At 47.7% G+C, this 23,042-nt stretch overlaps 1 protein-coding gene across 1 annotated transcript in view; it reads right to left on the bottom strand.

The window, feature by feature from the left end:
* PHLPP1 (PH domain and leucine rich repeat protein phosphatase 1) overlaps nucleotides 1-23,042 on the bottom strand; it is a 307,243-nt gene that overhangs the window by 19,021 nt on the left and 265,180 nt on the right. Inside the window, exons 13-15 of the mRNA XM_006892758.1 lie at nucleotides 18,644-18,799; nucleotides 6,904-7,104; nucleotides 4,201-4,363 (exon numbers count right to left, since the gene is read on the bottom strand). Coding sequence (XP_006892820.1) covers nucleotides 4,201-4,363; nucleotides 6,904-7,104; nucleotides 18,644-18,799 — 520 coding nt within the window. The remainder of the gene's footprint in view (nucleotides 1-4,200; nucleotides 4,364-6,903; nucleotides 7,105-18,643; nucleotides 18,800-23,042) is intronic.

The following is a 23,042-nucleotide window of genomic DNA, read 5'->3' as shown; positions in this document are numbered from 1 at the left end:
CCATCCAGCACTCTGTACTGCCCCCATCCAGGAGGTGGCCTGACCACCCAGCACTCTGTACTGCCCCCATCCAGGAGACAAAGTCTGTTTGCTACTCTGTCACCCACAGGAAAATCAACTGTGTCAAGTGCAATAAGAATCTCCCCTGTCTTCAAATAATAACAGAAAAATTCATGCTCTTTTTTCTTCCCATCTCTGTCCTTTCAAGTTTATCTCTGCATTCTACATTGAGCATTGACTGAAAAATCCCAAGGATGAGAGTTTTCTTTTTCCCTTATTTCTTACAAAGTCCCTGCACTTGTGTATCTATGAGAGCAAGAGATAAAACATCAAATGACTCTTTTGAAGGATTTTCCTGAAACAAAACAAAGAAGCAAGCAAACAAATCATGAAACAAGCAAAATGAAGAGAGGGAACATTCAAATTGAGAAGGAACTTCAAAAGCTGAGTAAGAAGTTAGTAAAAGATTAAATGTCCTGCCTGGCTGCATGCCAGGCAGAAGAGAACAGGAAATAAAGGGATAAATCTAATTAAAAACCCCGCCCTCGAGGCACCCTACACCTGAGCTGCCCAATGGGTCATTCCTAACCCACTTGGAAAACAAATACACAAAGAGTCATTGTATATAGTAAGGTGACACACGATCTGTGAATGGGACCAGCAGTGTTCTGAGCTGGCTCAAAGGTGGGGCTTCGCTGGCAGCCTGAGTCCACCAGCAGCTCCCTGGGGACCGGCAGGTTCTCCCCACGTGGTTTACAGACTCTAAGCACTCAATCGCTGGAGCCCCCCAGTCTCTCCATGGCAAGCTGCTGAGTCCGTTCTGACGGACAGCAGCCCTGGAGCACAGAGAGACCTGCTCCCAGGGCTTGGAAGCTGCCATTCCTATAGAAGCAGAATACCTCCCCATTCTCCCACAGAGCAGCTGGTGTGCGTGAACTGCCGACCTTTAGATTGGCGGTCGAGTGCTTAACTACTGCTCCATAAGGGCTTTTTACCAGCTTAACGCACTGCCCTCATAGACACCACAGCACAGCTCGGTCAAGTACAGGGCAGCCCAGGATCCCCCGGGAAGCTCAGCTGTCAGCATCTTCCTGGTGCTGGAGGCAAAGATGCATTTGCTTAAATAAAACATTCCCTGGATTTGTTTGAGCTTCAGCCAAGGCAGTTGTTCCAGAAAGCTAACATCACAGTTGACACCTATTAGGAGTGTGTATGAATAATGCTAAGGCGTATGGGCAGGAGCTCCAGTAGGGCAGTGGATTAAGGCATTCAGCTCCTAACCCAAAAGCTGGCAGTTCAAACACACCACCCTTCTCTAAGGAAGAAGGACGTGACAATCAGTTCCCCTAAAGATTAACAGGCCCAGAAATAATCTGGTGGGGTTCTACTGTGCCCTGTGAGGTCACTGAGTCAGAAGTGGCTTGCCAGGAGTGGTTTTCTTTGGTAGCATGTGCTACATGTTGGACTGCCAAGTGAGTGTCAGCAGTTCAAATCTACCAGCTTCCCTCAAGAGAGAGAGACGTATGGTCCCTTCCTAGAGAGAGTCATAGCTTCAGACACCCACTGCAGGTTCCCATGAGTCTGAATGGATTCAATGGGAGTGGTCACAGTTTTCAATGTTCTGCCTTTGTACCATTCATGGAGTTCTTACTCTATGCCAGTCCCATTTCAAATGCTCCATACACCCTATATTCCCTGTGGGCCCGGAGCTCTGGCGGCCTCCTAGTAAGAAGGTGCACTACAATCTAAAGGGCTGTGATCCTGGGAGCCCCCTGGTCGGATCTACCAGCTGCTCTGTGGGAGAAGGATGGGCAGTCAGTCTCCTCCTATGTGACTTACTGTCTTTGAAAAGCCGCTGGAGGGTCAGCTAGGAGTCGGTTCTGACTCAGCACACACACACCGCACGACATACATGAAATAATTCATCCTCACAACAGCCCTGCAAGGAAGGAGCTCTGCCTCTTATTTCACACCTGAAGAAACAGAGCAGGTGGGCTGTTCTCGGCGAAGATCCCACTCTACGCCTGCTCATTTACTCGACCACCACGGAGGGGGCTGCAGACAAAGAATTCAGCTCAGAGCTGACCGTCCAGCGGCTTGGCCCAGGCTGTGAGCCGCGTGGAGGAGACCGCTCACTTTTCTCTCTCGGAGCTGCCGGTGGATTTGAACCGCTGGACAGACAAAGACTTTGGGTGAGCAGCCAACTCCCCGAGGACTAGACCACTAGTCTCCCCAGACTGAAAGCAAATGTGAGAAAGTTAACAACCAAAACCCGAAACTTGCTGTCACTGAGTTAGCATGGAGGCAGGTACCCCGAGGACAGAGCGGAGCTGCCCACCAGGCTTTCCAGAGTCTGTAATCTTGGGGACGCACACCGCTCGTTGCGTCTCTCTGCCACGGAGTACCTGGTGGGCTTGAACTGCTGTCCTTTGGGGTAGCAGTGAGTGTTTAAGCACTGCACCTAGAGCTACATTTGTGTTTGTAACACTCACTCTGAAATGGTGGATGGATGAGACTCTGAAATTATGATGGATGAGACGATAATACTTTTAAAGCTAGAGGGACACTATTTACGGCTCAGTGGACCCACCAGCACATACTTACAGAGCAGCTTACTAACCCTTCAACTATAGTGTGTGTGCTGTTGAGTCAGAGCCGACCCACAGCTGACCTCCAGGGGGAGGGATTGTCCACCCTTCTCCTGCAGAGCAGATGGTGGATTTGAACTGCGTGCCTTAGGAGAGGGCAGCAAGGCTCCTTTCCACTAGGCCATTCTAGGTGTTCAAAAACTTCTTGATGAGAAATTCAGAAGCTTAATTAAGGTGTCGAAATGCTCATGCACTTTCTTAACTGATACCCGAAGTTTATATCAGAAACTGCCTGAAAAGATAAGGATGGTGAAGCTTGACTACCTTTCTACATCCTCCCTTGATAAGGAGCTTTGAATAGGCTGAGTCTACAACCACGAAGCTATTTTTTTTATTGAGCATAAAATAGTGGATAGTCAGAAACGCTGAGATTCAATGAAGGGATGTTTTTGCATCCACACTCCCAAGAGATGTAACACTGAGATGGCAAAATGCTGGCCGCTGGCTCTCACCCGAGGACAGGACCCGGGAGTCTGCAGGGTGGCCCCTGAGACACGTGGCAGACTGTCTCGGCCACCACTGTGCTGACGTAATTTATACAAATGGCAGCACATACAGCACCTGAGCTGCTTCTCCAACCAGTAGACACTAATGATGTCTGTTCTGCCAATTCTGTGAAACTGAAATGCATTCTTGATGGCAGTAAGCCGGGCATCGCTACAGGGACCTCTTGTTTACTGGGTACAGCTCTCCCCAGGGTGGTACGTGGCTGTTGTTATGTGCTATAGAGTTGGCGTCGACTCACAGCTGACCCTCCAGCAGGTTTTCAGAGGCCGTAAGTCAAATCAGAGAAACTGTCGGCCTTTCTCTTGCAAAGCCGCCACTAGACTCAAACCACCTGCCTTTGGCTTGGCAGCGCAGCTCCTTGCCTCCTGGCCACCAGAGCTCCCGAGTGGTGGGCAGGACCTGTGCTTTAAAACCAGGTGCAAGAGGGTGGGGGAAGCAAGCCATGGGGCCACCAACTCCTGAAAACTGCTTTCCCATCAGATTCATCCTCTGAGGCACACACCTGCCTGGAAATGAGGCAGGAAACGCATGATCAGATAGGTGAGGACAGAGGTGGTATGCTGCTGGCCCTGCATTACAGAGCTAGTCAGGGACAGAGTCCAGGAGGCAAGTTCCCCAACTCCCAGTCCTGGACAGGTGCGGATGTCAGACTCTGCCCTGACACTCTGGGTACGTTCCAGGAGGGGCCAGTGCTTAGAAAAGAGCATCAGACTTGGAAAAGTAGAGTCAGTGGGAGAAAGAAGACCCTCCTGTAAGATGGTCTGACCCAGTGGCTCTAAAGATGGCCTCAGACATCACAGGGTGTGGCAGCGTTCCATCCTGCTGCCCACAGGGTCACTACGGTCCCAGCCACCATGGCCCTGACCACCACCACCTCACATCCTCCAGGGGCTTCCTTCCTCCTCTCCACCGACTCGACAGTGAGGCCCGTGGTGAGGACGACAGAGTGTGAGCGCTGCGAGCTTCCTTCTCGGGCCTCCAGCCACACCCCTGGCATGGTTGGGCCGGGCAGGACACGACTTCCTCTGCCGACCTGGACACACACCTTGATTTCCGGGAGCTGCATCACCTCAGGGAAGACCTCGATGCAGTTGGAGTGCGCGATCACGGTGTGCACGCGCCTGCAGCTCACGATGGTGGTCGGGATGGCTTTCAGTTTATTCCCGCTGATGTCAACCTCCTCCAGCTCCTCCAGCTTTGCCATTTTACTGGAAGAAGAGGACGTTAGAAGAGACCCATGAGGAGCTCTGAGGAGAAAATGACACTGGGGGCCTACAGGAGAATGCATGACAGCATCAGTGGTTAAGATTCACTTAGAATACAGAAAAACCCAAACCCAAAACAGTCCCAAATGCACCCTGTCCGCTGCCACTGGGCCTGTGACCAGAATTCCAAGTCACAGTTACGCAGTAGGACAGAAGAGTTTATAAACTATAAATCTTTACAGAGACTACCTTCTCTTCCTTATTTCATTTGTATTACTAAAACAAAACAAAATAGCCAACAAAAGCTGCTGCCACCATGTAAGAACTATTCCGGTGGGTTTTGGAGGCTGTAAATCACAGAGGAGCAGCCTGTGCATCTTTCTTCCTCGGAGCAGCTGCTGGATTCGAACCCCAGAGGCGAGGCCTTTGGTTTAAGTAGTTGACTTGATGGTGTCTAACAACAACAACATGGAGAAGCCAAAGGACAATGAGGCCCAAACATAGAAAAACTAGAGACATGAAGCCCAAGGAGGTAAAGTGAAAGGGGTGTATCTCCTTGAAGATAGAAAGGTGGACAAAGACTTGGTCGCCAGAGCAGGGTCATTTGCTGAATGTCGACCATGGCCAGAAGAGACACGAGGTTCAAGGGCAGACGTAACTCACAGTCCTGACCCTTGAGGAGCTCTGGATCATGCCAGGAACAACGATGCTGGATAAAACACCTCCCTGAAGAGAACCAGAAACTATAGCAAGATGGCTCTGCCCTGGGTGCACGGGCCACTGGGGAAAACACGCTGCATCCCAGCAGACGGTCATTTCTGATCTACACCCAAAGGGCAGCGATCATCACCATCTGAAAGGGGACCAGGCACCCTTCCTGATGTGTTACTGCCAAGTAATTACCGTACCTCCTTCCCAAACCACACGGTAAAGAGCCCTGGTGGTGGAGTGCGTTACAGGCTGGGTTGCTAACTGAGAGGTCAGTGGTTCCAATCTCCCTACCTGCTCCTCTGGGGAAAGATGAGGCAATTTCTTCCCATGAAGATTTCACAGCCTCAGAAACCTGATGCAGGGTCACCTGCGGACTAGATTCTGCACTACGGCACTGGAGTTGGCTCTGGTTTGGTGCCACATATTAAAAGTATTTAGAAACAATAACACCATAAAGATGCAGCAGGAATGTAAAACACCATGTATATAAATAAGACACAAAGTTTAAGAATTGTGCATGTAAACCAAGATAAAAGAAACATAATCTTTTTAGAAAAAGATTCAGCAGTAGCTTTGGGTACAGCTGGACAATTTGCCCGCCCTTTTAAATTTTCTACACCATTCTAGAATAAACGACCTTTTATTGGAAAAAACATACTTTAGTCATTAATGTAAAATAAGGAGAGAGGGGGAGAGATAGGCAGGTGTTACAAGAACAGAGCGATACCTGGGCAAATGCCCACAAGGTCCTCCTGCCCACCAGCGGCCGGCTCGTGGCACAGAAGAGGCTGTGCTGGGCTCTTGCCTGGTGCCAGTTCTGAGCTGCTGTTCCCAGCACAGAACCAGAGGGGTTTGTGTTTGCTTTGATGTGTGGGTGTGCATTCCAAGTCCTGACTTGTGAGGTGGCTAAACGCCAGGGAGAAGGAAGTGGAGTAAACCCTTTGTGGCTCGCGCACAGATTCACTCAAAGCCGCACACAGGGCCACTGCTATCAAAAGGAAAAGTGAAAATTAAAATGGAATTAAAAATGCAATCTCCTAAAGCCATGTGTAATTTGCAATGTCACACAGTCTCCATGGCTTTACATGTCACCACTGGCTTCCACATCATGAGCACGGCTACAAAAGCTGACAGATAATTAAGGACCGTCAAGTTCCTATTTACACTCTAATGTCCATACATCACATTAGACTCTTATTTAAAAAAAAGATTAAAATTAATTTGATGCTTAAAAAGAAGCAAGAGTAAGACATATCACTTAGAAACATGCATTATTTCAAAATCCTAAGAGTATTACTTGGATCCACAATTAACACCAATAGTAGCAGCAGTCAAGAAATCAAAAGACCTAGGACCTATAAAGAGTGTGAAAGAGCAATGGTGTCAGTTTAAAGACTAAGGTGTGTCTGATCCAATAGTATTTCCAACTGTAAAAAAAAGTTGGACAATGAATATGACAGAAGAACCTTTGAATTGTGGTGTTGAAAAGTCCTGAATCTCTCATGGACTGCCAAAAGAATAAACAAATCTGTCTTGTTGGAAGTTCAACCAGGGTGCTCCTTTGAGCAATGATGACGAAACTTTGTCACATGCTTTGGGCGTGTTATCAGAGGGACCAATCTCTGGAAAAACAACATGCTAGGAAAGAGAGGCATGTCCTCAATGAGCTGGACTGACACACTGTCCGTTACAAAGGGTAGGAGCACCAGGGACCATGGGGATGGCACGGGACAGCCCAAGCTTCAGAGCTTGTTGAGTTTTCTTCCCCCTCCGCATTTGTGAACACATGTTTAGCAGTGCAACAAAACACAGCGCTTCCAAGAGCCCTTTACCTGGCGGGGAAAGTCTGCAGGCGGTTATAGGCCAAGTGCAGAATCTTCAGGTGGGGATGCCCGGTCAGCAGCGGCACGCACTTGTCTGTGAGGTTGTTATTCGTGAGATACAGCTCCTGCAGGATGCTGCTTGTCTCTTCGGAAAGGGTGGCTGGGGGGAGGGTCTCCAGTTTGTTGGCGGAGGCATTCAGGAATCTCAGGCTGCAACGACAAAGCCAGGGAGACATCAAGACACCACTGAGGGAAGAATGCCCGGATTCGGAGCCTCAATGCACCTGCAAACTCGCTGACCTTTGACAGCCAAGCCAGACTCATTGACCTCTGACAGCCAAGCCAGACGCCGGGCTGAGGAACAGAAACTCAAATTTAGCCAGCAAACGGATGCCTGACATCTTACCTAGGCTAAGGAACACAGCAAGCACCTGTGTGATAAATGCCGAGGCAGAAATCGGCTGGGGTCGGGGGGAGCGAAGAAGTGGGAGGGTGGGATTAGTTCCACAGCTGGTGGGGTGTGACTGAGTGAAGACAATGCACAACTGACTGAGAAAGAGAAAACAATCACTGCTTTTAAATAAGAGGGTTCTTCCCCACAGTAATAATAAGGAATTAGGTTGCTTATACCCAAATCACACAGTGAGAAGTCTCCCTAGTCAGGATATTGAAACCATTTTTACCGACATGCATCCACAATAGAAACAGAGTTCCCTCTGCATGAAAAAGATAGAATAAAAACACACAAGCACTTCTGCCGAGTGAACTGGACTCCTGATGACTTCACAGGACAGAGCAGAGCTGCCCTGCGTGGTTTCCAAGGATTTCACCTTTCCACAGACGGACAGACAACCTCAGTTTGCTCTCAGGGTGACTGGCGGTCTCGATCTGCCCATCTTTTGGTGACCAGCCCAGTTCTTAGTCTCTGTACCAGCAGGGATCCAAAACGAGAGAAAACCCCACAACACTGTGGGTGAAAAACTAGAACTTCATATAACCACTCATTAAACGCGGCAGACAGAACAGTGTGTGAACGGGCAAGAGGGTGGACGTGGACGGCATAGTTCCTATGGACAGTTCTGGACCTCAGCACTAGGAAGTCTAGGTGGAAGGTGGGAACATGCAGAATCAAGGAAGGGCTTCCGGGGTTTTGATAATGTTGTTTCTTAACCCAGGTGCCAGTTACACAAGGGTGTTGGTGATAGAAAAGCAAAAAAAAAAGTTCATCAAGGGGTGCATTTAACGATTGTGCCACGTTCCTGGTGGTTCAGTGGTTAAGCACCCAGCTCCTTACTAAAAGAACGGGGGTTTGAACCCACCAGCTGGGAAGTTGGTCTGGCAGCCTGCTGCTTTGGACACACTATGGTAGGGTTCTCCTCCGCCCCACAGAGTCACCACCACGAGCCAGCATCAATTCAACAGCATGGGGCAGGTTAAGTACTGGGCTGCTAGCTGAAAGGCTGGTAGTTCAAACTCAGGAGCCACTCCTCAGGAGAGAGAGAGGCTGTGGTGTCTCTCCCGCCCAGGGTTAAGCCCAGGGAGCCTGGTGGAGCCACGAGATGGAATCAACTTGGTGGCAGTGGCTGGTAAATACTTAAAACTCTAAGTGCACAGAACATCAGGGGCGCCCTGACTGTTCAGGGCCACTTCCCTTCAGGAGTCCTCACTGGGGCTGCCAACTGCACCTCAGTGAGCTGACTGGACGCTCTTCCATCTGGCCCCGCCCTACATGCACCCCCCCCCTTTCTATTTATCTGAGGAAGAGCAGCTTCCCCAAAATAGAACATTTTCCATTAAAGAAACACGTATTCTGTTGACATTTAAAAAAAATAAAAATAAAAAAGGAAGTCAGAGCAGAGCTGCCCAGCCCATAAATAGTCAAGAGAAATTATAGTCCAGAAAAGAAGAGAAAGGTCGTTCATGCCGTGTCTGAGATGGGCTGAACCAGGAAGGAAACCGGGTACAGCACCAGGCTTCTTCAAAGTGTATACACGGGTCTGTTTTCTTTTCACCACCTTGTCAGAGTGCTCCCCTGCTAAGAATTGTTCCCGTGGAGAGACTTAGTACCTTAATACAGCTGGGGGCTGGGAAACCACCTGATAACATCATTAAAGCATAATTCTCTAAGACGTATGTAAGGACAGCGAGAAAGAAAGGGAAACAAAGAGGGGCTGGTGAGGAGAGAGAGAACTGGAGGGAGAGGGGATGAGGGAGGGAGGAGAGAAGGAACACATGAATGTGTATTTTTAGTCCGGAAAAAGAGGGAATGATTTTTTTGGAAAGAACACCACAAATAACACAAATAACCCCCAAACCTCCACAAACCTCACTGACTAGGACTGTCTTAGCGCTGACCCTCCAGAGAGCTTTCGGAGGCAGTACACTGCATGGGAGGACGCTGCCCATCCATCTTCCAGAGAGCAGCTGGTGGATTTGAACTGAGTACCCATGGGATTGCAGTGCAGCCTCTTACCACTAGATCGCCCACATCTAGAAAGCTGTAAATGGGCTTGAAAACTCCTCCCAGCATCTAATAGACAGGAGGAAAGGGACATCCCAAAAGACTTCTCCTCTTACCCTGCTGAGCCTTGCCTGGACTCACGGAGTCAGACACCCCTCACAGAAGATCAGGGGGAAACCCCACAGCTGAGCCTCTAGGAAATGATATTTAGTTAGACCGTAGGCTGGCTCCAAGGGCTTCATGTGAGCTGAATAAAGTCCAACTTCATCATCTTATCAGGCCAAAGAGCACATAATTGGACCAAAGAGATTTCTGCTTATTATTGTCTTGGAAAGTAAATTTGGTATCAATCCTCTTAAAAATAACTACTCCTCATTCTCCCCTGTATGTTCCAGCAGAAGACAAACGAAACCTAAGTCCTGGCCCTGGTGGTGTGCTCTCATCAGAATAAACCCTCTTTAATCAGCAGGTGGATGGGCAACAGCTTGACTGAATAACCCCAATCGTGTCTCCAACGCTCTAAAAAAGCTAAATCCCTGTAGCACTGAGTTTTGTCTCAGATCAATAAGACGGGAGGACCAATTTCATGCTTCTCCTACACAATTTTTAAATAGTTGTATAAAATGACCATTTAATGTGTCAAGAGATGCTTCATCCATGTGGTCCAGCATGCGGCTCTCATCTCCCTGGAGGAAGACAGCAACACAGCATCATGCTTTCTGCCGTCTCTAAGGAACTTTGGAGACACTTTGGCTCTGATGTTCTACCTCCCAGGCTCGGCCCTTCCATAAAGCTCCTGCTCCCAGCTCGTATTTTGGTTGTTTTTTGTTTGTTTTTTTTTTAAGATAATAAATCATTGTCTCCTAAAGGTGAGGACTGTTACATTGCTTGGCGAAGGTTAAAAGATCCTGAAATACAATCCTGAAATAAAACTCTTTAATTTTTCATCTTTCCAAAATAACCTTAAAAAAGAAAACAGTAAGAAAACCTTTTCCCCTGAGGACGTTTTCAAGGGACTTCTACTAGAAAAAAGCTGGAGGTGAAGGCAGGCACCTGCTCAGGTAGAGAGGAGGCCACAGGTGTGCGAGGATGTGAACGTGTGAAATGAGCAGCCCCCACCGGGGGAGCTTCCTTAATAGAATGGTCAACAGTAGAAGAGGTGCCTGGGCCGGCCCTGCCCTGGACCACGTGGACCATCACCTGCTGCAGCAGAGAGGTGACCAATCAGCTTCTTGCTTCCCATGGCTCAAGGCTCCTTGTCCTTGGTGTACTCCGTCCACCTGCTCAGGTTTCCCTCTTCACTTGGCGAGTTCACACCTGACTGGTGTCCACTAGTGCTGTGTTTATGCCACGTTATAACGTGGCTGGTGCTCGTGGTGTTGTACTAAGCCCCGTGGTGTGTGGTTATGCCACATTACATAACTGGTGCTCATGGTGCTGTATTAAGGTCAGCGGTACCGTGTTACGACTGCGATGCTGACTGGCAGGTCAGCTTGCACCCCCAGTCACACAGAAGGAGAGAGGTGGGCAGTACCCCCTTGTAAAGACTTGTTGTTGTTGTTGTTGTTATGTGCCGTTGAGTCGTTTGCGACTCATAGTGACCCTATGTACAACAGCCCTAAACCCTGCTCTATCCTGTGCCAATCGCACTGCCTCTGACACACCCATCCCGATTACCCCAGTCACTGAATCAAACCATCTCATAGAGGGTCTTCCCCTCTTGCGCCATCCCTCCACCCTCCCAAGCATGGTGTCCCTCTCCAAGGACCTGTCTCTCCTTGCAACATGCCCAAAGTATGTCAGACGAAGCCCCAGAATCCTTGCCTCCAAGGAGTTGCTTGGTTTAATCCTCTCCAGGATAAATCTGTTTGTTTTCTTGGCAGTCCATGGTACATTCAGTACTCTTCTCCAGCACCACAGCTCAAAGGCATCAATTCTCCTTCTGTCCTCCCTAGTCATTGTCCAACTCTCTGATGCATAACAAGTGATTGCAAAGGCCATGGTATCAGGCTCACCTTAGTCTCCAGAGAGACACCGTTGCTCTTGAGTAGTTTAGAGAGGTCCTAACAGCAGACTTTCCCATCGCAATACGTTTTTTGATTTCCTGACTGCTGGTGCCAAGAGTGTTGACCGTGGAGCCGAGCAAACTGAAGCTGTGAACAATCTCAATCTCTTCGCCATCCATCCTGATGCTACCAATTGGTCCAGTGGTGAGAACCTTTGTCTTCTTGACATTGAGCCTCAGTTCATACTGAAACTCCAGTGAAAGGGCAGTCGAGGGTCACTGGGAGTGGGAGTGGTAGCAGGAGTCTGTGGTTGTTGTTAGGTGCCGTTGAGTTGAACAGGACTCACAGTGGTGACCCTTTGAACAACAGGACCGTACCTTGTCCTATCCTGTGCCATCGTTATCTCGGACACACCACAGCCCACCGCAGCAGTCCATCAATCATCTTGCTGGGTGGTTTTCTTCTCCTTCATTCACCCTCCATCTTTCCAAGCATGATGTTCCTTTCCAAGGAATAGCCTCTCCTAGCAACATGCCCTAAGTATGAGAGTTGAAAGGTCACCATCCTTGCTTCCAAGGAACACTCTGGCTGCACTTTTTCTAAGACATATCTGTTAGTTCTTTTGGCAGTGCATGGGATATTCAGTTCTTTTCTCCAACACACAGCTCAAAGGAATCAATTCTTCTTGTTATCCTATTCACTATTCAGCTCTTAGATGCAGAGCAAGTGACTAAAAACACCATGGTCTGAATCAGGCACTCCTTAGTCTTCAAGCTGACATCACTGCTCTTTACTATTTTGAAGAAGTCTCTGATAGCAGACTTTCCCAAGGACCTATTTCTCCTGATCGTTTGACTGTTGGTACCAAGAGTAATTTTCGATCCAAGTAAGATGAAGTCATCCTTTCTCCATTTATCATGGTAGTGTCGATGGGCCAATGTCTTCAATACTGCTTGAATTTCTTTAGTACCACTGGCTTTTGATCATATGTAAAGAGTTTGTTGTAGAGTTTAGCAGTCCTTAAATCTTACAGCCACATTCTGTCCTTGAAAAAGCAAAGGATGAAGGACCACACAGATATAACTATTTGTAGGCACAGCTGATACTCTGCATTTAAATCATTTATCTGAATAGAGATGTAAAGATTCTTAAACTATTAAAAAGGAAATTCTTCAACAATGAATAAATATATTTTTTAAAGTGAACTTGGGAAGGGATAAGGAGGAAAATGTAAAACCATGAATGAATTAATAAAAATCCAACTTTACTGTAAACTTTCACTAAAAATCACAATTTCAAAAAAATGGAAAAAAGGGAAAAAAGAAGACAGTCTAGAAAGCATTTACAGTCTTGGAAGCCCTATAGTGAAGTTCTACTCTCTCTCTTAAGGGTTGTTATGAGTTGAAATTGAGTCAGTAAATTTTTTATTAATAAGTATAAGTGATTTTGAATTACAAAGAAAACTGTTATAAACTAAAAAAAGAAATTCAAACTCATTGCCATCGAGTTGGAACCAATTCATGGGTGACTGCTGAGAGGGTTTTAAAGGCTATAAAGTGAAAGGGAATCCCAGAACATTTGATTGTGCTTATGCGAAACGTATACTTGAACCCAGAGGCAGTCATCAGAACTTAGCAAGGATACACTGCATAGCTCAAAAGCGGGAAGGGTGTCCACCAGGGATGTATTCTGGCTCCATATATTTTCCATCAATATGTGGAACAGATCATTCAGGAGGGTGGGCTGTATGAGGAGGAATGGGGTATCAGGATTGGAGGAAGGTTCATCAACAACCTGCATAATGCAGATGACACAACTCTGCTTGCTGAAACTGAGGAGGACCTGAAGTGCTTGCTGCTGAAGGTAAGGACTGCAGCCTTCAATATGGACTGAAGCTCAACATCAAGAAAACAAAGATTCTCACCACTGAGCCAACTGGCAGCATCAGTATGGATGGTGAAGAGATTGAGATAGTTAACAGTTTTAGTTTACTTGGCTCCACAATCAACATTCTTGGTACCAGCATCCAGGAAATCAAGAGACGAATTGCATTGGGAAAGTCAGCTGTCAGGGACCTCTCCAGAGTACAACAATGTCAGTCTGGAGTCTAAGGTGTGTCTGATCCAGGCCATAGTCTTCTCAATTGCTTGCTATGCATCAGAGAGCTGGACAATGACTATGGATGACAGAAAGAGAATGGATGCCTTTGAGCTGTGGTACTGGACAACAGTGTTGAATATATCATGGACTGCTAGGAGAACAAACAGGTTTGTCCTGGAGAAGGTGAAGCCAGGCTGCTCCTTGGAGGCAAGGATTCTGAAGCTTCGTCTGACATACTTTGGGCATGTTGCAAGGAGGGACTGGTCCTTGGAGAGGGACATCAAGTTTGGGAGAGTGGAGGGACAGTGCCAGAGAGGAAGACCCTCAATGAGATGGATCAATTCAGTGACTGGGATAATGGGAGTAGGGTGTCAGAAACAATAAAGTTGGCACAGGATAGAGCAGGGTTTGGGGCTCTTGTACACAGGCTCGCTATGAGTTGCAAGTGACTCTATGGCACATAACAACAACAAAGTGCATGGGAGGAGATTGCCCATTTTTCTCCAACAAAACTGCTGGTGGATTCGAACCGCCAAAGAGGCAGGCCTTTGGGTCAACTCTATACAGACTAGCCCACCAGAGCTCCCCTAACAAACAAGTAAAATTCAGCAATAGCAAAGAATAATGCAGCTCCGGTGCCCACGCCAAAGGTGGCATCTTCCCTTGTTCACGTCTACCAGTGGTTGCTCAGAATAAACAAGGACAATCTCCTCCTAGGGTGATCTGCAGCCTCGGACGCCCACTGGAGGGCCAGGGGGTACACTCAAGGGACACAAGGGTGGATCACTCTGTAAAAATCACTCAGTGTAACCTCGCACAAGAAAGAAGAAAAATTTCACAATTATAGTTAGCGAATGTAGAAAAAGCTAAGCCATAACTATTTCAAAAAAAGAGAGAAAGAGGGAATCAAAGGAAGGATTGTCACAATATAGGGTCGTAATTAAGGTCATAAAACAAAATGTGTGTAAAAAATAATTGTCAGAAAGTCAGAAAAATACAGGTGGGCTTGGGCGGGGGTGTGTGTGTGTGTGTGTGTGTGTGTGTGTGTGTGGAGGCAAATCCCCTGAGACGTCTAAGCCAGGAGAACTGAGACAAAGACCCGAGACCTGCATGGGTAACGGAGTTCAGAGGATGAGAAGACATGCTCTGAGAAACACTCTCTTCTGCTGCGGCTCGCAGAACACCTGAACCTGCCGAGCTTGCCTTTCTCACTAAAAAACACCATGTAGGAAAAGGAGCTCTTCAAATGCCAGAAGTGCTCTGTCTCTGCCAAGCAGCACCAGTTGTCACGGTCAATCGATCACGCTCTCCCCGATTTCTTGTTCTCTTCTAGTTCCCGTGATATTTACTCTTACTCTGTCTGAGTCATTCAAACTTCTGGTCTGGGAAGTGACTCATCCTCTGGGGATATTTAATCAGCACAAAAGGAACAATTAGTATGGGCTCCAGTTGTACACACATTCTGACTCCTCCACTTGCAAATATCTTCCGCTGCCCCAAGCAGGGCTTGAAGCAGCCCCTGGTGTCGGCCAAACACAAAGCCAGCACCTCGTGACAGGTCCATCCTGGCCTGGCTAAGTAGACTGACAGCATCAGGTCAGAGCTGGACGCAGGGTGGACAGGGGCTTCTCACTGGAGAACCAAGATTTCAGGAGGACCAGCAGGATGGCAGGACTTCCCACAGCTTTTTCCGCACTCAAATGATGGGAAGGGCTGCTCCCAGCTCGGGCCAGCTGGGGATGTCAACTGATGATCCAAACCTTCCACCAAGAAAATCTCAACCCCAAGCACAGAGATGCGATTAGAGGTCCAGGCCCATATGGCCCAGCTCATCCAACAGGACGTGGGGTCTGTCTTATTTCATCTCTGTTGTTAGCTTTTGACCTGCCACTGAAGTGCAAGTCAAAATACCCAAAACTCAGCAAAAAAATTTCATAACCTACAACTGCTTGTTCAAGGCATAACGACGTTAATAAAATGGTCTAAATTTTTGAGAGGATGAGGAAGGTACTGCTTACAGCCAAAACCACTGCTGTTGAGGAGTCAGAAAAATGCACAGCAGACTTTTTCAGAGGCTGTAAATCTGACAGGAGGGGAGCAGCTGGTGGATTTGAACCATCTGGCTATGAGTTGGCATCACGACTCTTTACCCACTAGACCACTAAAGTTCCTATTACAAAAAGCCATTCAATTTAAAACAGTTCCCTAACATAACTTCTTGCTACCAGATAAGATGGATGAAGTATTCCTTTAGTATCATACTTCACTTCCTTGTCCCTCACAGACACACAACCTTTACAGACTGAAGACTTAGGGCAATTCTGCATTAGGCAAGTCTATCAGTGTCATCTGTCCAAATAAAAACAAAAAACTCTCTGTGTTATTGATTCAGAAACCATGAGAGTGGACCTTCCAGCAGGTGTGCAAGGCTGCAGATCACACAGGACGAGACTGGCCATCTTACTCCCTTGGAGCTGCTGGTGGATTTGAACCGCCAGAGAGAAGCCACCTGTAGGTTAGCGGGGCTTCACCACCTTGCCGCCAAGGAGCTCTCTGTGCACCTCCACCAAGGCGATCTGTCCTCGTGGCCACCACGGGCTATGCCCTGCTCTCCTCCAACACCAGGGCGCAGAGGCATCGACACTCTTTCTGTCCAGGTTCTCTCTTTTTCCCAGTAGCCTGTGCTTATTTCATGTCTGGATGTCACATTTGAGTAATTCTCATACTATTCCAAAAGTTTTCCACAAAGCGAATGCACACACCTATAAGTGCAGTAAAAAAAGCTGGGGAGACAAAAGATTGTGGGGTTCACTTTCTTGTAGTGATTGGGAACCGAATCTAACGTACATCCAAGGTGTGTCTATGTTACTGATTATCTTTGGGGAAGGACAACAGAGTAAGGGAAATGTACAGACACGGGATGTGTGTGTGGACCTGAAAATACAGGCTGGGGGAGTCCCCTCAGCTCAGGAGACATGGGGTGTGCAAGGGGACTGTGAACATACACTGGGGGAGCCCCTCAGCTCAGGAGACATGGGGGGATGAGGGGATTCTGAACACAGGCTGGGGAGCCCCTCAGCTCAGGGGACACAGGGGGTGTGCGGGGACCTGAGAACACACACGGGGGGAGCCCCTCACCTCAGGAGACACAGGGTGTGCGAGGGGACTCTGAACACACACTGGGGGAGCCCCTCAGCTCAGGGGACACAGGGGGTGTGCGGGGACCTGAGAACACACACGGGGGGAGCCCCTCAGCTCAGGTCTCTCATGCTGAAACCTAACCACAACTTTGTCAAAGCCAGGAGATCCATGATCATACTCCTCTCCTCTCCAGTTTTTAGAGTACAGACCCCAAGGCTAACGCCTTCCGCCTTCCTAACAGTCCGCGGCCACTGAGCTCATTCTCCGTCCTTTAGGACAGAGTGAAACGGCTCCTCCAGTTTTCCAAGCCTGTGGGATCTGATGCGCTCTCTACAGCAAGGTGCACAGAGGACCCCGAAGCCGTGCCTCTCCAGGGCTATGAATCCACCAGTTACTCCGAGGGATGAAGATGGCCGGTCCCCTCCATTTACAACGACCAGCCTCAGGACTGAGAAAGGGTCAGCAGTGAGTCAGAAATGACTCAAGACTAGCGATTTGAATGACATAATCTTTGCTGAGGCCTTTAGCCTCACGGTGTTTCTCTCACGGTGAGCTGGTGGTGGGTTCCAATCACAGACCCACAGTCAAATGCTTTAGTCACAGCATCACCAGGGCTCCTCTCCATAACACAGCCACAGAAAACCAGCTGGAGGGTCAGCTGTGAGACAGTTCCAGCTTAATGGCAATGGGTTTGAGTTTTAAGTTGCTTGGGAAGAGACTGCCCATCCTTCTCTCACAGAGCAGCTGGTGGATCTGAAATGTGGACTCTGAGCTGAAGTGCAACGCCTCCCTAACAAGGCAGCTGAGAAGTGCAGTCCTTCACAGTGTTCTGAAGCTACGGACAGTGGCTCAAAGTACGTGCACAAGGGCAGAAGTGACAGTGATTCAGGCCACCAGGATACGGAGGAGTTTGTCCAAACTCACGAGGGAACTCATGGCTCTGAAGCAAATGCTGCTCCACAGTCAGCAGCCACAGTTTGATAAAGACTTCTTTAAGGAAAAACTCTGCGTGTGGCAACACTTCACAGAAAGCTCTGGTGGCCTAGAGGTAAGAAATGAGCTGCCTCCGGAAACTCTGTGAACTTTGAGAAATGTCAATAGTTACAGAAAGGCTTCAGACCTTTTGTTCATAGGGTTGCTGTGAGTCGTGCTTGACCTGACAGCAATCAACAAACCCAAAGATAGGTGGATCAAATCCACCAGCTGCTCTGCGGGAGAAAGATGGGCAATTGCCTCCCGTGCAATTTCCAGCCTCTGAAAATGCACTGGAAGGTCAGCTATGAATCGATTTTGACTCAACAGCACATAACAGCAGCAATGTTTAAAACTAGCCACATCTCCATCAAATGAAAGTAATTTCCTTACACGCTTTGTGAAACAACATACAAATAAAGCCATCTGCAAATATTTCAGAAAATCTGTTTCTTCAAAGGAAAAGAATTTATTTAAAAGTGAGGGGGAAAACCAATTATAAAGAACAATTGGTAAACACAAATAAAACCCATCTCTTCACCAAAACTTTTGAGTTATGTATGTATGTGACAGCAGGAGCAGAGGAAGAGAGAATCCTGAGACAAACGAGTACTGGGGGGAAGATAATTACATTAAAGCCTGAGGAGTGGCCCAGGACAAGTCTGAAGCAGGTGATGGCCGTCCAAGAGTGCACCTTTCAGCCTTGTGTCTCACCTACACTCCCACAACATACCGATGCACATCTTGGCCTCTTTCTCCAGAAAACAGAGACTCTATCCAGGAATCATGAGGACAGCCCTCCGGCATCCCTAAGAACCGACTGGGAAAGCCACGATGGTCTCTTGTCTGGGAGACAGATGACCAGGAGGCAGACCCACCCCGTGAGAGACCACTGAGGACAAGGACACCAAGGGGCAATCTCCCTGAGCTGAGGCCACGCAGGGAGCTGCTCACCTGTCAGCCTGTCAGACAGATGACCAGGAGGTGGACACACCCCATGGAAGACCACCAAGGACAAGGACCCCCAGGGGCAATCTCCCCAAGCTGGGGGCCCGCGGCAGCTGCTCACCTGTCAGCCTTCATCAGAAGGCTGGGCGGCAGCTCGAGCAGCTGGTTGTGCTGCACATCTAACACCTCCACCGACGTCCGCTCCAGCCTCTCGGGCAGCCGTGTCAGCCGGTTGTGTCCTACGAGGAGTTTCCGGAGACCGCTGTTACAAAACAGGCTGGACAGAAAGGGACAAAAGACAGAGAGCAATTTCACTTTGAGGGAAGCTGGGGTGACAATGAAAACCATGGCTAATGGCAGGAAAGCACCTAATGATCCCTCTGAAAACCATCAACGCGTCCCCAGTAACTTCAAGTGCACTGCAATGTAAGCTTCAACCTGGAGCTGTTTATAGTTCAATATACTCATTGCCTTACAAAATAGTGGGGGTGGGAGGAACTATAAAAAGGGATATTGAGCAAAGAAGCTCCTTAGTGAAGAAGGAAGTGTTCCATGGAAGTCGGGCTTGGAAAAGGCAGTCTCACATGGATTGGAAGATTCACGACGTGGGATGGAAAGGTACTGTCCTTCTCCCAGTACGAGGTGTGTCTGCAGCAATGCCAGAATGCCTGACCGGATCTGAGTTTGCATAAATATTGCATAGAAATTTTTCCTTTAAAAAAAAGGAACTCCATGCACACCCATGTTTATCGCAGCTTTGTTCATAATAGCAAGGAGTTGGAAACAACATAAGTGCCCATCAACAAACGAATGGATAAAGAAGCTGTGGTATATTCACACAATGGAGTACTATGCTGCATTGAAAAACAATGAACTCATGCAATATTATTCAAAGTGGGTGACCCTGGAGGAGATTATGCTGAGTGAAATATCTCAGTCACAAAAGGACAAATACTGCATGGTGCCACCGTTGTAAAACAGGACTGACCTCGGGGTTGGGGTAGACTGAGAAAGATGGGTTCAATAATGCATACTGCATTGAAATAGATGAGGGCGAAAACTGTTTAAGAGGGATATGTGATTAGTTCTTTTTGTCATGACAGGAGTCCAGAGTGAAGGCTGCATAGTGGAGTGGACCAAGGGGGAGGGATTGTAAAACAATGAAAGAATTTTTCTTTTACTTTTCCAAGAAGGTAGTGTACTACGGGGGAGGGTTGGGAGGGGAGAGTGCAACAATGAAATGAAATGAATGGAAATCCAAAGTCTGTAAATTTTCACTGAAATTAATAATAAATTTTTTAAAATGGGGGAAAAAAAGAATTCTATCCATTTAAACTGTGGGTGGGAGGGGGAGATAGGGGAAAGGAAGGCCAACTTAGAAAAAGCTCCATTTCACAGTCATCATCTTCTCCCCTCTCCTGTCTAATTTTGTATTCTTTTTCTCTTAATCCCAGGAGAAGGGAGCGACTGCATTCCACAGTGACCAGAGCACAGCTAGTACTCATTTTCTCTTGAGCCTTAAATTTGGAAACCTTCCTGCGCTGCTTCTACTGGTTATCAGAACTATGGCAAATGATGGCAGACCTGTGAACTGCGCAGAGATCTGCCGTGGCTGGAGAGAACAGGCCCAAGTTTCAGTGCAGAAACACAGGCGTGTGACGTAAAGCTCCAATTTCCACCAGGGTCACTGTGGGAAGGGAACCCACTGACACCACTGTCAGACACGGGGCGTCTTTGCCCACCTCCTGTTCCTCATCATTCTGATCTCACTCTCTTATGTCCTAAACTGTTAGCATCAACACACGTTACAGCTGAAGAGGTATTCACGTGGAATGTAAGAATGATTGTTCCTCCAGAGATGGAAGCAACCTGCTTTCTCATGATGATGCCACAGGCCACCGTTCAAGAACCTGAAACGCTTAGCTTCACAGCAGCCTTCCTTCGCTCATGCTGCTCTAACAGAAGTACAAGTGGGGGCTTTAACAAACTGAAAGCTATTTTCGCACTGGTTAGGAGGCTAAAGCCTGACATTGGGGTGCTGGGTCTAGCGGCAGTCTTTATCTCGGCTAGCTCTGGGGAGGAGTCTTATTCTTCCCAGCCTCTGCTCCTAGCCAATCCTTGTGTGACGTGGCAACTCTCATCCCTTATCTCCCCTGGTAGCTCGTGAACGTTCCTCTTTTATATCTCAAAAAACACTGACTTACAATAGATCGTGCACTTGCTCTCCTTCATTAACATCAAAAGGAAACCCGGTCCCAGACGGGATTATAACCACAGGCAGAGGTTGGGATTTGCAAACATATCATCCTTTGTCCTGTTATCTCTATTCTGACCAATTTAATGTTCTTCTACATAGAAATCTTATTCACCCCATCATATCATTTCAAAAGTCTTAAAGCTACTCTAAGCCCAAAATCTCAATTTCTGAATCCTTGAGATAAAATATAATAGTGAGACTTTAAGTGTAACCCATTCTCAGGCAAGATTCCTTTTCATCTGTGAAATCTAGGATACAAGTTATCTGTTGCCACATTGAATGGTGGACGGGCACAAAGTAGGCATTTCTACAACAAATGGGGGGGAAATGGAGGAAAAGTAGGGACTGTTGTTGTTGTCCACCATTCAGTCAGAACAGACCCATCGCTGATGGTTCAGCAGGCTTTCAGAGGCAGTTAACTGCATGGGAGGAGACTGCCCATGTTTCTCATGAGGATTTGAACTGCGTGTCTTCAGTATTGCATTGCAGTTCCTTAGCATTAGGCCACCAGTACTAGGCCCCATATGATTAGGCACTAAATCAAGTATAAAACCAAGCAAAACAAATCGCATTCCCTTTCAAACCTTCTCCGAGTCCAGCTGACCAAGGGCCACATGCTCTAGCCTCTGCGTGCGGCCATGCACTCTGGATTCTGAGTACAGGTCTCTTGACCTTGGCTTCAGCTCTGCTTCTCAGTTCTCTCTAGGATGGTAGCTCTCCTCTCTCAGCTTTAGGCTACTTCATCCTGCTATTCCCAGTGGCTACTCCACCCTCTCAACCCTCGTTTTTCTGCCTCAGATGCACAGCCCTGCTCCCGCAGCTCTGCACGGAGGCACTATCCCTTGGCTCGCCATAATGACGGTCTCAGAGTCTGGATTTGAGGTGGTAAAGACTCTGCTCTCTGAAACTTGGTATTTGTGAATTCTCCTTTTAAGATTCAAGAAAGTGTAGCCTCATCCTTTGACATTATGAAGATCCTCCCGCCTCCTTCCACGTCTCGCTGGTCTCCAGGGCTGCTCCTTCTCTTAGAGGACAACAGGTGTCATTTCTTTGACTCATTTCCTGCCTGTGGAATTCCAAGAGGCACATGATTTCTTGCCTTTGGTTCCTTCTCTCTTACCTTCAGTCTAAGCTAATGGGTTTTCCGCTGTGGTAACTAGTTAGACGCATCAGCCACAGGCTAAGCTCTTTAACTGAAGCTTATTTAGCCAGGTAGCCGTGTCTTTGGTGAATGTCTTAGATACCATAGTGGCTGACTTTAAAAACAGAACTTTATCTTCTTCTCCTTTAGAACGTTAGAAGTCTAGACTCAGGGTGCCAGCTCACAGGGCTCTTCTCTCCCCATCCCATTCCCTCTGGTCAGTTCTGCATGAGCACCCTTTTCCCTTCAAGCATCTGCAGGCCTGGGGTTAAGAGATCTCCATGTATCTTGCCCTTCCTCGGGGGGTCAAGGAGCTTCCTGATGCAGGTGCTGCAGTTCTAAAGGATGCAGTCCCCTGCCGGCCATTCTGTTCTGGTGGCACTGAGGTGCATCTCATGGCTCGTTCCCTTCCCTTGTTAGCTCCCTTCTGTCGGATCACGGCTGGGATGGGATGAAGAAGTATTGCATTCCACCCTTAATCCTCCTACATCATAGGGGATCATCACATAGTGTCCACATTATATCATTACACATGTTAACTTTCTGGGGTGGCTCAATTCAACCCATGGCTGTGAGTGTTTTAGGACACGTATCCTTAGCTTGAAGCAGAGTCTTCCAGAACTTGAAGTTCTGTTTTCATTTTGCACCACTCCTTTGTAACCATTCCTTCCCTCCTGCACCTTACTGTAAACATCAGCAAGAACACACACAGAAGGGAGCTCTGGTGGCCTAGTGGCAAGAAACTACACTGTAATCCCAAAGGTGAGTGGTTCAAATCCACCAGATGCTCCGCTGGAGGAGGGGCAATCTCCTGTACCAGTCAGATTAGATTTGATGGTACACAACGAGGCAGTGGGGGAGGGGGGGGAAGCACACAGTCCTTTTAAGATCTTCCTCAGAACTATCATCAACCAGATTTCTAGGTTCATCACTTAGATGTTCTACCTGCCACCAAACACTGCAACATAATTCAGACAAATCCTTTCTTATGATATAAAAAGAATCGTCCTCCCTGTATTGTCCAATCACATGTTCATTATTTCTTTTTTTAAAATAATTTTAATGAGCATTTACAGAGATTTTGGATTTCCATTCATTCATTGCTGCACTTCTCTTCCCCCC

Source organism: Elephantulus edwardii, unplaced genomic scaffold (assembly GCF_000299155.1).
Source record: "Elephantulus edwardii isolate Elephantulus edwardi_28Jun2011 unplaced genomic scaffold, EleEdw1.0 scaffold00118, whole genome shotgun sequence".
NCBI lineage: Eukaryota > Metazoa > Chordata > Mammalia > Macroscelidea > Macroscelididae > Elephantulus > Elephantulus edwardii.
Note: the sequence above shows the minus strand (reverse complement) of the source record. Positions and strands in the feature narration are given on the sequence as shown.